This window comes from Carex rostrata, chromosome 5 (genome assembly GCF_964058835.1).
Source record: "Carex rostrata chromosome 5, lpCarRost1.2, whole genome shotgun sequence".
In the NCBI taxonomy this organism is placed as follows: domain Eukaryota; kingdom Viridiplantae; phylum Streptophyta; class Magnoliopsida; order Poales; family Cyperaceae; genus Carex; species Carex rostrata.
The window spans coordinates 14,572,974-14,592,130 of NC_135922.1; the positions used below are offsets into that span (position 1 = coordinate 14,572,974).

General features: G+C 33.3%; 1 protein-coding gene across 1 annotated transcript; it reads left to right on the plus strand.

Annotated features, from left to right (window-relative positions):
- Window positions 1-16,233: 16,233 nt before the first annotated feature.
- Window positions 16,234-16,869, plus strand: LOC144553908 (uncharacterized). The gene has a single exon (XM_078302087.1). It carries the CDS (start codon window positions 16,234-16,236, stop codon window positions 16,867-16,869), a length of 636 nt encoding a protein of 211 aa, XP_078158213.1.
- Window positions 16,870-19,157: the final 2,288 nt, after the last annotated feature.

The window sequence follows — 19,157 nt, forward strand, 5'->3', positions numbered from 1 at the left end:
TATAGATATATAGTCTGATTACCTAACAACTCTCCTACACATGATCCACCAAGATATCATACTATATTTAGAACAAATTAAATATTTGGTAAATCATTGATTTCATTTTTTTTCCACGTTGGACAATAGTAAAAGAGGACTGTATGCAGTCACTACCAGAATTTTTGTTTGTTGCAAGGGTAGCACCAGTTAGTTGCATGGTTATTTAGGTCTCATGTAAAAGAATTAACATTTCTAATTTCATAAACATTGTTGCATGGGATGTCTCATGCAAAACATCACCCTTATAAATGCAAGGCGCTTAACCATGCTATTGTCTCATGTAATTGTTTCGTTGATCCCTTTTTATATTATTTATGCTAGATGCTCATGTTAATACTTGGTCACCATACCCATGTTAATATTCTGGATTGTTGGGACAGGTTATTTGCAAGGGTTGTCTCATGTAATTGTTTGTTTTATCGTGCTTTGAATGAATATCTCTATTTTTAAAGTTTAATCAATTAATTTGAAATGTTGAACGTGAACTCCATATGAAATGTACTTCAAGTTGAAGACTAAATTTTTTATTTTTAAATTTTTACTAATTTTTTAGATAATCAAGATCAAGTGATTTTCTATCCATCTAAACAAATAGTTAACTTGTTTGGAGAGCTGCTGTAACACTGTGAACTTTTAAAATTCAGATTAATGAAAATAATATGTGGTTAAATCGAATAATATATATATGTACGGGTATACGAAATTAGTGACGTGGATGGTGAACAATAATTATACGATTAATTGTGTTAAGGAAGAGGAGCAATAGGTGTTATATAAATCATTTAATCAATATCGAATAAGTGGAGGGTTTATTTTGCAAAAATACCACTTACAAGTGGGGCCCCTTGTCATTCTTTTCTTCCCCTCCTCCCTTTCCTTTCCTGCGCCCCCATCTCTTTCTCTTTTCTTTTCCTTTGTTTCCGCCAAGAGAGAGAGACAACGAGAGAGTGAGAGAGAGATCCCCCGGTGACCGTATTGCCCGAAAACGGAGATTTAGGAAGAGGAGCTCAAACCTCGCACATCCATCAGTTCCATTGGTAATTCCCCTTTCTATTTCTCGCTCATTTCTCGATTCCGTGTTTTTAGGGTTTCGGTGAAAACCCGTAGAATCGTACCAAACTGATTATTCTGTGCCTTTGTTGTTTCTATAGTGTAAATTGACTGATTCCGTGTTCCAAAGTGCAACCAAATTTCCAATTTACGGATTTTCCCAAATTTCTCGATTCCGTGTTTTTAGGGTTTCGGTGAAAACCCGTAGAATCGTACCAAACTGATTATTTCGTGCCTTTGTTGTTTCTATAGTGTAAATTGACTGATTCCGTGTTCCAAAGTGCAACCAAATTTCCAATTTACGGATTTTCCCAAAAATTGATTAGGGTTTAAATTGTAAAAGTGCCGGACTTTAATAAATTGACCTATGTATAGATCCTAACGAGCACGGCTAGCGGGATTGACGAGCTTACCGAGTCGCGAGATCGCGGACCCTCTACGTGCCCTACATAACCAGGTGCGGGGGTTCACGGGATCTGTTTTGGGGTTTATTCGTAGAACTAAATAACGGTGCATATTATTATATTTATGTTGATTGCTTGATTTAAATAAACTGTGCATAGCATGTTGAATCTCTGATTGAAAGCATTTGTTGCCGCATTGCATTAATTGTGATATTAGTGTAATTGAATTGTATAACTGTTATGATTCTCATGTTGGTACGGTTTATCGATTGTTGATCTGTCGTTTTGAATAAGTGAGTGGAACCATAGTATGACTTGGATTGATTGTGTGAAGTGAACAGTGTATCATAGTGGAAAGTCTAGCTAGCTACTAGACTTTCATCCAGGACCCTTATGCGCATCTGGAGAATGGCCCTAGTGAACCCAGTACCGGTTGGGTAAGGGAAGTGCAGTGTAATTTTAGGTAGAACTGTGGTTCAGTGATTCAGTGATTCAGTGAAAGTGTCAGTGATTTCTTTTTGAGAAAATTGATATTCTATTGCATATTCGCGGAATATGCCCGTGTATATTTTAAGTGATGAATTGATGAAATTGTATGACTTGAAACCAGAAATTAGAACTGTTAAGCCAGAGGTGATCGATAGTTGATATCTGTACCTCATAACCAGACGTATATATATTATATCTGTGAAACCAAATCTTTCTGGAAATTCGTTGATTGATGTTGATGAGATGTGAATTGAAATCCGTTTGAATCTATTCCCGGTACATGTGCATTTATTATTATTGGTGAATAAATAAATAGATGCTCTATTGCTAGTGTATTTAGTTCTGGTGATGGATTTCTCACAAATCCAGTAGCCCTTTTAAATTCCGCACTGAGAAAACGGATGACAGGTTTTCTCACCCCCTCCCCTCGGGGAATTTTTCCCTTTGAATTGAAATGTGCAGGTAAACGCGAGTGAAGTGGGACTCGGGCTCGACGCGTGAGTTTAGGCCGAGCTAATAGGTTATGCCAAACCCTTTTTATGCCATTTTGAATGTGTAGTTGAACCCGTAGTCGGTTATTTTGATGTATAGGTTATTATCGAACCGTATTATGTTATAAAACCCTAACGGTATGTTTTAAATGGTTGTTATGATTTAAATGTTGAAATTGCATGTTAAACGTCATTAAAATTTCTAGTGAATGGGGAATAATTGTTTAGTTATACGGGGATTTGATCGGGTTTGAAAACGGGGTGAAATTTCACGAAAATGGGCAAAGGAATGAAAAACAGTACCCTTATTGCTGGCCGCAATAACGCTATTGCGGGCCGCAATGAGAGTAGACAGAGAAAAATTCGCAGCTTAAAAAGCCAATCAGGTCATTGCGGGCCGCAATGAATGGAGGCAGAAGCGCTTTGCAGAGGCTGGAAATTTTGGAATTTGTTGCGGGCCGCAATAAATTCATTGCGGGCCGCAATGAATTGAGGCAGAGGCGATTTGCAGAGGCTGGAAATTTGGAAGTTGTTGCGGGCCGCAACAGCCCTATTGCGGGCCGCAATGGGTTCTGAAAAATGCTGTTTTGGGTATAACTTAGCCAAATTAAATCGGATTTGAACCAAACTTGTTTTAAATCAAATCATAAGATAATTTGACTAATCTGGGCCGTCGGTTAAAAGATTTTCATACCATTTGACTTCTCCAAAATAAAATTTTCCGGGCTCTATTGAGCGGTGCTTCGTAACCTCAGACAACGCTCGCAGGGGGCTGCCGCCCCCCCTGCCACCCCCCGCATACTAATAGAATCAGGCCCACCCACATACATAAACATAACAATTTTTTTATATATATATATATATATATATAAAACCGCATTTTTAAAACAGTGACACAAAACTGCGCGACCCCCTGTTCCGGGGTGTGACAGCTGCAGCCAATGAAGTTGCTGCAGTTGTCTTTATTTGCATTTTTGTATCATGATGCACTATTATATAGTTTTGACGAGAGCTTATTTCTAGCAACCAAATTTTATTGAGGACATTCGCAATTTTTAAATGGTACAATGTCGTCCCATGTTTCGATCTGGTCTCAGTTGATGGTCCCTAGCCATGTTCTTGCGTTGTCTCGGAGGGACAAGTGGAAGTATTTGAGTCCCTTGATAGTTGAGAAGATCTAGGGGTATTCGGTCTACAATCCCTTGATAATTCCATCTATTCGGTATTTGTTTAAGTTCATGTATGATTTGATGAGGTTTCTAACCTAATATGTCATTAAGGGTCACTTTTGTGAATTAATAACGTGCCTAAGTAATTTGGACTTCACGATTAGGTCCTTCACCCTAGCTACCTAGACCATAAGCTCTTGTTAGTCTATCTTCTCCTCAAATATTGGTACTTCACGATTAAGTCCATCACAACAATATCCGATTTGATTTGAGATGTCCTAATTAGGGTTTAGCTTCACGGTTAGGTCCTTCACCAAGTCCCTAACCTTAATTTCTGTAGTTCCGGCTTATATTACAAATTGGTTAGATCCTAATCCAAGCCTAGGGTATTTGCACTCATAATTTGGTATTATCCTATTGATCCTAGTCAATTTTGGTTCTTTCGAATCCAAAACGGGATAACTACAATTCAAGCACTAATTATGTAATTAACACAAATGATAAATCACATAAATTAACAATCAAATCCCATAAAACAATCATAACAAAAATAAATATCCAAATAAAATAGAATTAAATAAGTTCATGCATTGACCTAAACCCCTAGAAAGAGATTTACTCCCTCTTAGAGAGATCCATTACAAAAATCGGCAAAAATAAGAAGAAATAGAATAAAGAAATGATTACACCCTTTATCAAATTAAAAATCTCAATCTTGCCGAAATCTTGAGAAGATATTCTCTTTCTCCTTCCTAGAAAAGCTTCTGGAACTCCAAAAATTATTGCAAATTTATCGCTGTATTTTATGGAAACATGCACCAAGGGGGAAAGTAAGAGATGAGAGTTGTGTGTTGAATGGGAATGAATCTCCTCTTTTATAGCCAAGGGCTATACCCAATTAAGAGACTAGGAAGTGGAGTTAGTGGGTCCTATATTTGAATTGTTTTCCAGATTGCCTTGTCCACATTTGACTGTAAAAATGCTTCCCTGGTGCGCCAGAAATAGAAAAACTGTCAAACCGAGTAATTCTGGCTGTCTGCGGGTCCAGTGCGTCTGCACTGATAGTGAGTGCGGATGGATGACCCGCACTGGATCCAACCTTTCCTTATTTAACTTTCTGTAATTTCTACGCAAATATCCTTAGTGCGTCTGCACTGGATTTTAGTGCGGGTGGATCACCCGCACTGGATGATTTTCTGTGTTGTTCCAAATTTCCTGAAATCGGCTTAAGTCTTGAGTGTGGATGGATGACCTGTACTAGAGAATGAGTGCGGACGCATTACGCTCGGACTTTTTCTTCTGAGGCACTGTGATGCTGGAAATTTGTCTAAGTGCTGAGTGTGTTCGCACTGGTGGTGAGTGCGAATGGATGACCCGTGTTCGCACAGAATATATGCTACAAAGTTTCAGTATAGCAAGCTATACCTTTTAAACCTTTGTTATACTCTGTCAAATCAGATAGCAAGTGCACTATCCTATCGATGAGTATGCTCAGGTATCGATCCACAGGGACGGAAGAAAATGACCGGACTCGTCTTAAAATTACTTGAGATTCTAGAAGTGAGAAAAATTGGTTTGATTTAATCCTAACAATTCTACTGATTTATGACAAGTTTAAAAGACAATAAAAAGAATTAAAGTTGTTTTCAAATGATAAAAAGGCGTTTCCAGGGTTCAGACTTCATTTCTGTTCAGCCCCGAGGCATACAGCCCGTATGGTTTCCCATACGGCCCGTAGGGGACCCCGAGTTAATGCTGCAGCTACTGTTTTCTGTGTTGATACTAATGTTTAGGGTTTCTATCGACCAGATCTAGATACCTAACCTCAACTTTCGCATTTTGGCCTAGGACCCGATTACCGGACTCAAATACTTCCCTCTTAGATGCGTTAAACCTCAACTTTCGCATTTTGGCCTAATTTATCTAAGTTACTTGTTGGTTTACTAAAAGTATCCAAGGACTTTCGCCTCAAGGAAAGTTTCACCTTTCGGGTACTCCTTGGTTTCACCCTACTTCATATACTTTATTCGGTTGGATTAAATGTCATAGACTTGGCTCCTAACACTTAGATGTGCGCATTCATCTAACGGGATGACTAATCAATTCAAGCAAGCACAAATAAAGCAATCAAAATACTACTCAACAAGGTAAAAACAAAGCATTCAACACAAAATCCAAGTAGCATGCAAACAAAACCAAACTAGAAACTACATCTTAACCCTAGAAACAAAGTAAATTAGCTACTCATGTTCATAAGATAACACAAATAACAGAAAGTAAAAGAGTTCATGACAAAACAGTGGAAAATCTGAAGATCCGTTGCAAACTCGCGTTTTTCACTTCTCTTCTTCTTCTCCTCCCTTGTCTTTTGCTCCAAGAAAGCTTGTCCAAGTTCCAGTTGTGAAAATCCCCCTTTTTTTGGTGAGGAAATATCTCATTTAATGCCCTGGATCGCGTGTGCAGAGGCTTCCTTTTCGGCCTCCTTGATTTCAGCTGATTTCAGATCCTGCTGGATTTTTCCGATTTAGCACCCTACGGCCCGTAGGGGACCCCATACGGCCCGTAGGGCTGTGTTTTGTCTTGGAGACTATGTGCCTCTGTTGTGGAATCTTCTGTGTGGTTGGGCAGATCCCGTACGGCCCGTAGGGTATGTCATACAGGCCGTATGAAAAATTGTCAGATCCAGTTTTTCGCCCTTTTTCCTGCAAAATACCAAACAAAACATAGCAGTACCACATTTCTTCGAAATATAAGTAAAAAGTCCACATTTATAGGCTTTAAAACACAGGTTTAAGTATAAATTAGGGCTATAAATTAGACATAATATGGAGATATCAACCCGCACTGGGAGCCTTTTTCTTCATTTTTCATCTTTTTCTGCATTTTAAAGCCAAACAACCGCAGTAACTTGATTCTAGGTGTATTATGATAACTTTTTATTCAAAATACATGATATTGGTATTGCTTTTAAAATAAAATGTAGATCGAATGTGTATATATTTTATACTTGTCAACATGCAAGGAAGACTACTTTGGTTAATGTAACTAAACAAAAGTCTGATTAATTAATCAGACTTTTGTTTAGTTACATTAACCAAAGTAGTCTTGGAGAAATACAAATTAACTTCCAAAAAATCAGACCAATTAATTGGAGAAATGAAACAATTCACATAGGAATTCGAGATGTAGGTTATCAATTATATTGGATCGCTCATCTTCATATATGAGCTCCAAAAATAGTAGCTCATCTTGATAGATTTGTGATCCGAAATAATTGATAACCTAAATCTCCACTCAATTGTTAATTGTGAGAGGGAGAGTATTAATTGATCAAAACAGCGCTAGAAGGAGAAGGCCTTTTATATATACCAAAACCCTAAAATAACATTTCTACACGGCTCTTTATTAAACATTCATGTAGCTCTCTCAAGGCTTTTCACACTTTTTTTAAACATAAAACCGTGTACAATATCTACCTTTCTACACGGTTCTTTATTAAAAGTCCGTGTAGCTCTCACAAGTTTTTTACACTGTTATTTAAACAAACATGTACAATTCCTACATTTTTTCACGGTTCTTTAATTAAATATCCTTGTAGCTCTCTCATGTCTTTCTACACTGTTATTTAAACAATAAATTGTGTACCATTTTCTAATAAATGTCCGTGTAGCTCTCTCACGGCTTTCTACACTGATTCTTTAATAAATATCCGTGTAGACACTAGTGGAGAACTTGGAATTAGTGTCGGCTGTTTATGGGTATTAGTGTCGGACATTAGGCGACACTAATCGGACTGATACTAATACTTTGTAAATAGCCGACACTAAAAGTAAGGCATTAGTGTCGGCTATTTATTAAATGGCCGACACTAATACTAACTTTTAGTGTCGGCTATTTATTAAAAGCCGACACTAATACTTATTAGTGTCGGCCATTTAATAAATAGCCGACACTAATACTTATTAGTGTCGGCTTTTTAATAAATAGCCGACACTAATGTTTTTTTTTTTTTTTAAAATAAATTTCAAAAATTCACTATAAATCATAGAAAATTCTAAAAATGAAAATTTTTGTTCTGGAATGCTCATATATTTTTGCTGAACTATATATAAAACAAAGATATCAAATAATTCATCATAATTTACAAATAACACTCATTAAATAAAATATCATCCAAATTGCTCATTTATTGTTATCATACAAACCCTAAAACAGAAAATACATAAAAGATGCATAAAAGACCCTTTATTGTTATCATACAAACCCTAAAACAGAAAATACATACATAAAAGATACATAAAAGACCCTAAAAACTCTAAAATTATAAAGACTATACCAAAAGTCCATGAAGGAAGACTCGGATCGTGAATCTGAGCCCGCAGAATGTGAAACAAATTTATAGATTGGTTTCTGATCCGGTTTTGGGCTGTGAAGTTCCTGTCAAAATTTCAGCCCGATCCGACGGACGGATCAAAAGTTACGCCCCTTTTCGTGAAGCATGCGCAGAAGAAGCGGCTGAGAAGATCAGATCGGAGAGAAGCGCTTTTCGTGAAGCATGCGCAGAAGAAGCGGCTGAGAAGATCAGATCGGAGAGAAGCGTGAAGCACAGTGAATGTTTAAACCCTAGGCGTGCGTTTCAAAGAGGTGCACGGGACTTAAAATGAAATTTTTTTAGCTTTAGTGTCGGCTGTTTATAAATAGCCGACACTAATAACTGAGAATTAATGTCGGCTGTTTATAAAAAGGCGACACTAATACATTAGTGTCGGCTGTTTATAAATAGCCGACACTAATTGTTAAGTATTAGTGTCGGTTGTTTATAAATAGCCGACACTAATACATTAGTGTCGGCTATTTATACACAACCGACACTAATACTTAACAATTAGTGTCGCCTACATCTAAATAGCCGACACTAATATTATTAGTGTCGGTTTTTTGTAAACGACCGATACTAAAGTATTAGTATCGGTTTTTTAAGGCGACACTAATTGTATGTTCTCCACTAGTGAGAGATCCCCACAGATATTCCAGGCTTCCAAAAATTTACAATTTCTACACAGTTTTTATATAAAATTATCATATCCGCGTACAATGTGCAGTGTACAATGACCATTTCTGTAGTAGTGAAAGTTACAATATATCAAGTTAGAAAGACTTCATCACGAATTATTACTTTAATACTAAGTTTTTTGTTGAGGTATTAGTACCGAAAGGCCCAAGGCCTAAAATTCACTTTCTAGATTATTCATAAAATTACCTAACCAACTTATATTGACGGTAACAAAGAAAATAGTATAATATTCTATGTAAACTCTAGATGAAGCATTAGTAAAGTCAGTAGAACAATAAGAAGAATCTAGATAATTCACCCACCGACATTATACCTTGTATATATAGGATAGCAGTTGTGTGAATGAAAAAATGAGAGTTAGAGAATAAAAAAATATATCAAGTAGTGCTGTAAACTCTTGTACTCTCCATTTATAATAGAATATACACTAGTGGAAAATATGGAATCAGGATCGGTTATATACACATATCAGTAACGGAATCCAACCGATCCTGATGAAGGCGATACTGATACTATCAGGATCGGTTTTATATTTTTTAAAGAACCGTTCCAAATAGAAACTAATAGGATCGGTTTTTTCATAAAACCGATCTTAATAGTAGTTATCTAGATCAGTTTTTGAATAAAAACCGATCCAGATAGGAACTATTAAGATCAGTTTTTATATAAAAACCGTTCTTGATAATATTTTCGAATATTTTTTTTTATTAAAAATTTCATATCTATATCAGTTTTTGAATAAAAACCGATCCAGAAAGGAACTATTAAGATCAGTTTTTATATAAAAACCGTTCTTGATAATATTTTCGAATATTTTCTTTTATTAAAAATTTCATATCTAGATCAGTTTTTGAATAAAAACCGATCCAGATAGGAACTATTAAGATCAGTTTTTATATAAAAACCGTTCTTGATAATATTTTCGAATATTTTTTTTTATTAAAAATTTCATATCTAGATCAGTTTTTAAATAAAAACCGATCCAGATACGAACTATCAAGATCAGTTTTTATATAAAACCGATCCTGATACTTTTTTTTTGTTGGAATGAGGATCTGAAATCTGGATCGGTTTTTAAAAAAATAACCGATCATAATAGTAGTAATCTGGATCGGTTGTTTAAAATAACCGATCCTGATGTTTTATTGAAGCTAAAAAAAATATTTTTATTTATTTAACCAGCTTCCATATATATTTTGCTGGCCAGCATCCTAAATATATTTTTTTTTGCACAGTAAGAAACAATAATCAAATATCATATACACATCATAAATTAAATATCATACACATCTTAAATTATTACAAAAAATTCATGTTCATACAAAGTTTTGTGAAGCATTACATATTATAACAAGAAATTTAAATCCAAAAAAAATTAATTAACAAACATACAAGTGACTAATTGAGCTATTTCTTCAATTAACACACATTTATGCAATTAATGTAAAGCACAACAATAAAAAAATCAATAATTACCTCTTTTGCAATCACATCACTTGAGATTAAAAAAGATCCTAAAAATAAAAACAAATGTAACAATTAGATGGAAAAACATTTTACAATAAAAAATACAAAAAAATGTGTTTTTAAAGCATAATAATGAGAAAATTATATAAAGTTAATACCGTAATAGTTGATCGGCCGAGCCGGAGGTGCGAGAGGCTCGGCTTTGAGAGGAAGAGACGGAGAGAAAGAGAGAGAGAGACACGGAGGAGAGGGAGAGACGGAGACAGAGAGAGAGACACAAAGAGTACAGAGGGAGAGACGGAGACAGTGAGAGAGACGCTAAGTTGAAAATGAGAGGCGCGGAATGAAAATAAGAAGAACCCTAAGCAGGTTATATAGGGAGTTATCATTAGGATCGGTTGTTTATAAAAAACCGATCCTAATAGTATCAGGATCGGTTTTTTATAAAAAACCGATCCTAATACTAATTTTTTTTGGCGGGACTAACTTTGAAAAAAATAGTATCAGGATCGGTTTTTTATATAAAAACCGATCTTGATAAATTTTTTTTTCAAAATGGGTTCTGCAAAAAAAAAAAAAAAATCAGGATCGGTTTTTTATAAAAAACCGATCCAGATACTATCAGGATCGGTTTTTTATAAAAAACCGATCCAGATACTATCAGGAACGGTTTTATTGCTAAAAACCGTTCTTGATAATTTTTTTTTTTTTTTTTTTTTGCTGCAGAACCAACTTTGAAAAAAAATAGTATCAAGATCGGTTTTTTATAAAAAACCGATCCTGATACTATATATAAGAAAGATCACTGCGGTAAACCCCACTCATATTGATGGTCTATCAACCATCAAACGGCTACCATTTATTTTCTTTTCTGTTGATAATGCATGTACACAGATAAATATTAAGAAAAATGTGAAAAATATCAAATTTATTTATTTGTGTTTGTATGGCCAAATCAACTCTACTATGATCAATTTTGTACAATTTTATTATTATTAATGGCATCAAATTGTTAAATGGAATGCAGACCGTTCATTTCTGCATGATCATCCAACGGTGGGTCTGTAATTAAATGACATGTAATAATTTTTAAAATGATCAAGATATAACATGGAACATTAATAACGTAAAAGTGCCGAAGGCCCGACAACTGTAAGTTTTGATCCAACGTAAATTATTTACGGCCGTGCGATGTTGCTATATTGTTTTGCTTTGATGAACTAGTACACGAATCCCGAATTGTATCAAATTTTATAATGGTGAAATTAATATGACATTCTTTCATTTTAACGGTTCCGATCGACCAAATGCTAATATTCGTATTCGTTCCTTCACAACCCCACACAACAAGGGTTCAAGTCCTATGTATATTATTATATGGCACAAGTCATTGATGCATCATGCATGATTGTATAAAAAAATTCAATAGTCAAAATGACTTCAAAATGAAATATCAATGTCAAATAACTAATTATATTATCACATAAATTTTAATAATGTAAATTACATTAATTTTCATCAAAAAATATTTATAATTGAACCATATGCCATATACAACAACCATATATATATTCTATTAATCACCACACTAATTACATATACAACAACCATATAATTGAACCATATGCCATATACAAAAAAATAGTATTAGAATTGGTTATTTGAAATAACTGATTCTAATACTATTTTATTTTCAAAGTTGTTCTTAAAAAAAAAAAAAAAAAAAAAAAAAATTATCAAGAACGGTTTTTAGCAATAAAACCGTTCCTGATAGTATCTGGATCGGTTTTATTGCTAAAAACCGATCCTGATGCTATTTTCTGATATATATTTCATTTGTTAGATGTATTTAAGTTATCTGAGAAATATATATATAACCAGAGATTATTTAAAAAAAATAAACAACTTGTTTGTGTTTGTATAATTGTTTGTTTAATTATTTATTTGTTATTTATAAATTAATACCATAAAATTAATTGCTTAATTGATGTCATGAACAAATGGAAACGAATTCATATTACCTGAGATAACAAAATATATATGGTTAGACCAAGACCATATTGATTCGAATTTTATCAGACGGTTCATATATAGGATGTACATAGGGAATTAAATATCTTTAATTTGACATCTTTAAAGAAATTAATTCAATTATAAACCTCTTTTTTAAAAAAAAAATATACTTGAAAGCTGGCCAGGTTTTACAATGCTACCTTTAAAAAAAAAAAAAAAAAAAAAAAAAAAAAAAAAAAAAAAAAAAAAAATTTTATCAAGAACGGTTTTTAGCAATAAAACCGTTCCTGATAGTATTTGGATCGGTTTTATTGCTAAAAACCGATCCAGATGCTATTTTCTGATATATATTTCATTTGTTATATGTATTTAAGTTATCTGAGATATATATATATAACCAGAGATTATTTAAAAAAAAATAAACAACTTGTTTGTGTTTGTATAATTGTTTGTTTAATTATTTATTTGTTATTTATAAATTAATGCCATAAAATTAATTGCTTAATTGATGTCATGAACAAATGGAAACGAATTCATATTACCTGAGATAACAAAATATATATGGTTAGACCAAGACCATATTGATTCGAATTTTATCAGACGGTTCATATATAGGATGTACATAGGGAATTAAATATCTTTAATTTGACATCTTTAAAGAAATTAATTCAATTATAAACCTCTTTTTAAAAAAATATATATACTTGAAAGCTGACCAGGTTTTACAATGCTACCTTTAAAAAAAAAAAAAAAAAAAAAAAAAAAAAAAAAAAAAATTATCAAGAACGGTTTTTAGCAATAAAACCGTTCCTGATAGTATTTGGATCGGTTTTATTGCTAAAAACCGATCCAGATGCTATTTTCTGATATATATTTCATTTGTTATATGTATTTAAGTTATCTGAGATATATATATATAACCAGAGATTATTTAAAAAAAAATAAACAACTTGTTTGTGTTTGTATAATTGTTTGTTTAATTATTTATTTGTTATTTATAAATTAATACCATAAAATTAATTGCTTAATTGATGTCATGAACAAATGGAAACGAATTCATATTACCTGAGATAACAAAATATATATGGTTAGACCAAGACCATATTGATTCGAATTTTATCAGACGGTTCATATATAGGATGTACATAGGGAATTAAATATCTTTAATTTGACATCTTTAAAGAAATTAATTCAATTATAAACCTCTTTTTTAAAAAAAAAATATACTTGAAAGCTGGCCAGGTTTTACAATGCTACCTTTAAAAAAAAAAAAAAAAAAAAAAAAAAAAAAAAATTATCAAGAACGGTTTTTAGCAATAAAACCGTTCCTGATAGTATTTGGATCGGTTTTATTGCTAAAAACCGATCCAGATGCTATTTTCTGATATATATTTCATTTGTTATATGTATTTAAGTTATCTGAGATATATATATATAACCAGAGATTATTTAAAAAAAAATAAACAACTTGTTTGTGTTTGTATAATTGTTTGTTTAATTATTTATTTGTTATTTATAAATTAATGCCATAAAATTAATTGCTTAATTGATGTCATGAACAAATGGAAACGAATTCATATTACCTGAGATAACAAAATATATATGGTTAGACCAAGACCATATTGATTCGAATTTTATCAGACGGTTCATATATAGGATGTACATAGGGAATTAAATATCTTTAATTTGACATCTTTAAAGAAATTAATTCAATTATAAACCTCTTTTTTTAAAAATATATATACTTGAAAGCTGACCAGGTTTTACAATGCTACCTTAAAAAAAAAAAAAAAAAAAAAAAAAAAAAAAAAAATTTATCAAGAACGGTTTTTAGCAATAAAACCGTTCCTGATAGTATTTGGATCGGTTTTATTGCTAAAAACCGATCCAGATGCTATTTTCTGATATATATTTCATTTGTTATATGTATTTAAGTTATCTGAGATATATATATATAACCAGAGATTATTTAAAAAAAAATAAACAACTTGTTTGTGTTTGTATAATTGTTTGTTTAATTATTTATTTGTTATTTATAAATTAATGCCATAAAATTAATTGCTTAATTGATGTCATGAACAAATGGAAACGAATTCATATTACCTGAGATAACAAAATATATATGGTTAGACCAAGACCATATTGATTCGAATTTTATCAGACGGTTCATATATAGGATGTACATAGGGAATTAAATATCTTTAATTTGACATCTTTAAAGAAATTAATTCAATTATAAACCTCTTTTTAAAAAAATATATATACTTGAAAGCTGACCAGGTTTTACAATGCTACCTTTAAAAAAAAAAAAAAAAAAAAAAAAAAAAAAAAAATTATCAAGAACGGTTTTTAGCAATAAAACCGTTCCTGATAGTATTTGGATCGGTTTTATTGCTAAAAACCGATCCAGATGCTATTTTCTGATATATATTTCATTTGTTATATGTATTTAAGTTATCTGAGATATATATATATAACCAGAGATTATTTAAAAAAAAATAAACAACTTGTTTGTGTTTGTATAATTGTTTGTTTAATTATTTATTTGTTATTTATAAATTAATACCATAAAATTAATTGCTTAATTGATGTCATGAACAAATGGAAACGAATTCATATTACCTGAGATAACAAAATATATATGGTTAGACCAAGACCATATTGATTCGAATTTTATCAGACGGTTCATATATAGGATGTACATAGGGAATTAAATATCTTTAATTTGACATCTTTAAAGAAATTAATTCAATTATAAACCTCTTTTTTTTAAAAAAAATATACTTGAAAGCTGGCCAGGTTTTACAATGCTACCTTTAAAAAAAAAAAAAAAAAAAAAAAAAAAAAAAAAAAAAAATTATCAAGAACGGTTTTTAGCAATAAAACCGTTCCTGATAGTATTTGGATCGGTTTTATTGCTAAAAACCGATCCAGATGCTATTTTCTGATATATATTTCATTTGTTATATGTATTTAAATTATCTGAGATATATATATATAACCAGAGATTATTTAAAAAAAAATAAACAACTTGTTTGTGTTTGTATAATTGTTTGTTTAATTATTTATTTGTTATTTATAAATTAATACCATAAAATTAATTGCTTAATTGATGTCATGAACAAATGGAAACGAATTCATATTACCTGAGATAACAAAATATATATGGTTAGACCAAGACCATATTATTTCGAATTTGATCAGACGGTTCATATATAGGATGTACATAGCGAATGAAATATCTTTAATTTGACCTCTTTAAAGAAATTAATTTAATTATAAACCTCTTTAAAAAAAAAAAAAACGTACTTGAAAGCTGGCCAGGTTTTACCATGCTACCTTAAAAAAAAAAAAAAAAAAAAAAAAAAATTATCAAGAACGGTTTTTAGCAATAAAACCGTTCCTGATAGTATCTGGATCGGTTTTATTGCTAAAAACCGATCCAGATGCTATTTTCTGATATATTTTAATTTGTTATATGTATTTAAGTTATCTGGATCGGTTATTATGTATAGACCCGATCCAGATGCTATTTTATGATATATTTCAATTAATAAGATTTATTTGAGATATTTTAATTATCAGGATCGGTTTTTGTTGGAAACGGATCCTGATACTATCAGGATCGGTTTTTACTAAAAACTGATCCAAATGATTGAACTATTAGGATCGGTTCTAAAATAAAACCGATCCTGATAGTATCAGGATCCGTTTCCACAAAAAACCGATCCTAATAGTAATAAACTAGGATCGGTTGTTACTAAAAACCGATCTGAATAGTTTTTAGGATCGGTTTTTTTAAATAAACCGATCCAGATACTTATTAGGATCGGGTGTCCATATAACCGATCCAGATAGGCCGATCCTGATTTCTGTTTTTCCACTAGTGATAGTCTAATATTCAACAAGTGGTATCAGAGCCAGGTTAGGTCCTGTTGACTAGAAGGTTCGGATAACTCGTGAGTCTGTTGTTGTGTCGAAGGTTCGGCTAATTAGAAGGTTTGTGTAACCCCTTAGTACGCCGTGGTGCCGAAATGTCAGATTTGAGTGGCATGAGTGGTTTGATTGAGAAACTGAATAATTATAATTATAGAGACTGGCGTACGTGTATTAAGTCATATCTGCAGGGGCAAGATCTGTGGGAGATTTTCGGTGGCGATGAGATCGAACCGCCACCGAATTCGATCCGAGCTTATAAGAAGTGGAAGGTGAAGGCAGGCCGAGCATTATTCGTGTTGAAGGCTACGGTGGACAAAAGCCTACTATCCCACATTGAAGATGTGGAGACACCAAAAGAGGCATGGGATTTCTTCGCCACGTTGTTTTCAAGGAAGAACACAAGTCAACTGCAAATGCTCGAGAAGGAGCTGATGAATATCTCCCAAGGTGACAAGACTGTAAGTGAGTATTTTCTTCAAGTAAAAAATTTGTATAGGGAGATTGAGCAGTTAGACGCCAATGCAAAAATTGGCGATGATAGAATGCGGCGGATAATCCTGAATGGCATGAGACCGAAGTATAACGCCTTCATCACGGCAATTCAAGGATGGGTGACGCAATCAACCCTGTTGGAATTGGAGAATTTGTTGGCCAGTCAGGAAGCTCTTGCCAAGCAGCTGGCAGGTTTGATGGTAAAACACGAAGAGGAGAAGGCTCTGTATAGTGGTTGAGTGGAGAGTTGAGCAGGGACCGGTATCGATGACAACCTGAGACGAAGAAGGCTTGTCATGAACAATGCAAGAGATGTTCATGTTCAGGGGGAACTCCAAGAGGCCAAGAAGGAAAAGAAGCCGAAAATGGTGAATACCAGAGTAGAAGAGTGAAGTGCTACAATTGCGGACGATGAGGGCACTATGCGAGACAGTGCCGCTTCAGAAAGAATGAAGGAAGCTTCGTGGTGACCACGAAAGAGAAGGCACCAGAGGAGGTCCCAAGTGAAGAAGAATGGGACGCAGTTGCAGCTATTGCGATGCAGTCGGTGACCGACGTAGAGGACGTCGAAGAGGCTGATGAGCCTGAGGATGAGGAGATCGACTTTGAGTCATGGTTCTTTCAAGAACCAGTTGAAGAACCGGTCCAGAAGGAGACCGGATTTGAAGAACCAATTGAAGAATCGATCCAGAAAGAGACCGGAGTTGTGAGGTGTGCGGTGGCTGATGAGGAGAAGCCACAAAAGAGCATTGAACTGGAGGCCATCACCAAGAAGGGTGATGATGACGAGATGACACAGATGAGTGTCACTGTTATGGAGAAGACTATAGGACGAGAGTTTGTGCAAGAAGATGCAGCTCGTATGATGATCTGTCGAGAGAAGAAAGCTCGGCGATGACTTGTGTGAAAGCAGCGTGACAAGAAGATTCTAGAAACTTCTCTTGTGAAGATGACTATTCTGGAAGATCGACCGCAGACGTCTGAGCAACTTCAAGCTCAGAAAATTAAAAACAACAACAAGAAGCATGATGACCCAAATGGACGCGGAGTACCAAAGATTAAGACAACATCAAGTCGGTGCTGAGGGGGGAGTGTTGAAGTATCAGCACGGAAAGGCCCGAGGCCTAAAATTCACTTTCTGGATTACATGAAATTACCCAACCAACTTATATTGACGGTAACAAAGAAAATAGTAGAATATTCTATGTAAACTCTAGATGAAGCATTAGTAAAGTCAGTAGAACAATAGGAAGAATCTAGATACTTTACCCATTATACCTTGTATATATAGGATAGCAGTTGTGTGAATGAAAAAAATGAGAGTTAGAGAATAAAAAAATATATTTGTAAACTCTTGTAGTCTCCATTTATAATAGAAGATAGTCTAATATTCAACATTTTTTACAGGTCGTAGTTCGAAATCTAATCAAAACATTCCTAATGAATATTTTAATTGAAAGGTACGTTGACCTTCATTTTTACTCATTTCCTCAAAAAAAAAATTAAAAAAAAAAATCCATTCTAGCTAGAAAGAAGTCGAGCCGAACGTAGCCATATATGGTATGATCATCAGTTCGTTAGGAAGATGTACATGTAGATGTCTTTGTATCGATGAAAAAGCCAAGCGTGAGAAGAAGAGAGAGCCATACGTAGCCAAAGATAACTTGCCGGCAATTTCGCAAAAAAAAAAAAAATAGAAATACACCACTCTAATTGAGTTTATTCAGTTTCCGGCAAGTCATCCTTGGCTACATTCGACTCGCTATCTCTTCACGCATGGCTATCTATGCCTTTTGTTTTCTTCTTCTTTGCATAAGTTGATATATGTCTGTGGTAAGGTCGATTTGGAGCATATCATTACAAAAGGATGTGGTGGTATTTAAATAGCATTTGAATCGTAGCGTGTTATCTAGCTAGCTAGTAGGTATACTGTAGGCTATAGTGATTTCTTTATATATAAATTTGTCAGGTCGATCTGATGGAATTTCTCTTTCTTTTTTAAGTTCTTTAAGCTTAATTTAGTAACATAATTAATTTTTTTTGAAACATATGATAGGACAAGTACAGATATGATCATTTTTTCCCTGGCCAACTCAGTGAGGATATATATGAAATTATTTGTTTTCGAATTTGAATATTTTCTTCCTATTTAATAAATATTCGAATTCGGACCTACGAAATTATCTGCTCTTCTTATTTAATAAATGAGGAGGGTTCAAATGCACTCAAATTTTTGTGCACCCAAATGCACCCTATCATTTTTCTCCGTTTTCAAAGTCCGAATAGTCAATTCGAACCGTTAGATGCGATCTATATATTAAGATGTGCTTGGAGACCAAATTTTATATTTTTTGAAATTTTTTTACTATTTATTAAGTCATTTTGAAAAATCGCTGATCCAATGGTCCAGAAAATGTAAAATCAGCGATTTTCAAAGTGGCTTAATAAATAGTAAAAAAATTCCAAAAAATGTAAAATTTGGTCTCCAAGCACATCTTAATATATAAATTGCATCTAACGGTTCGGA

Coding starts and splice junctions, on each gene's coding strand:
- LOC144553908 (XM_078302087.1), top strand. CDS start 16,234: ATGTCAGATTTGAGTGGCATGAGTGGTTTGATTGAGAAACTGAATAAT.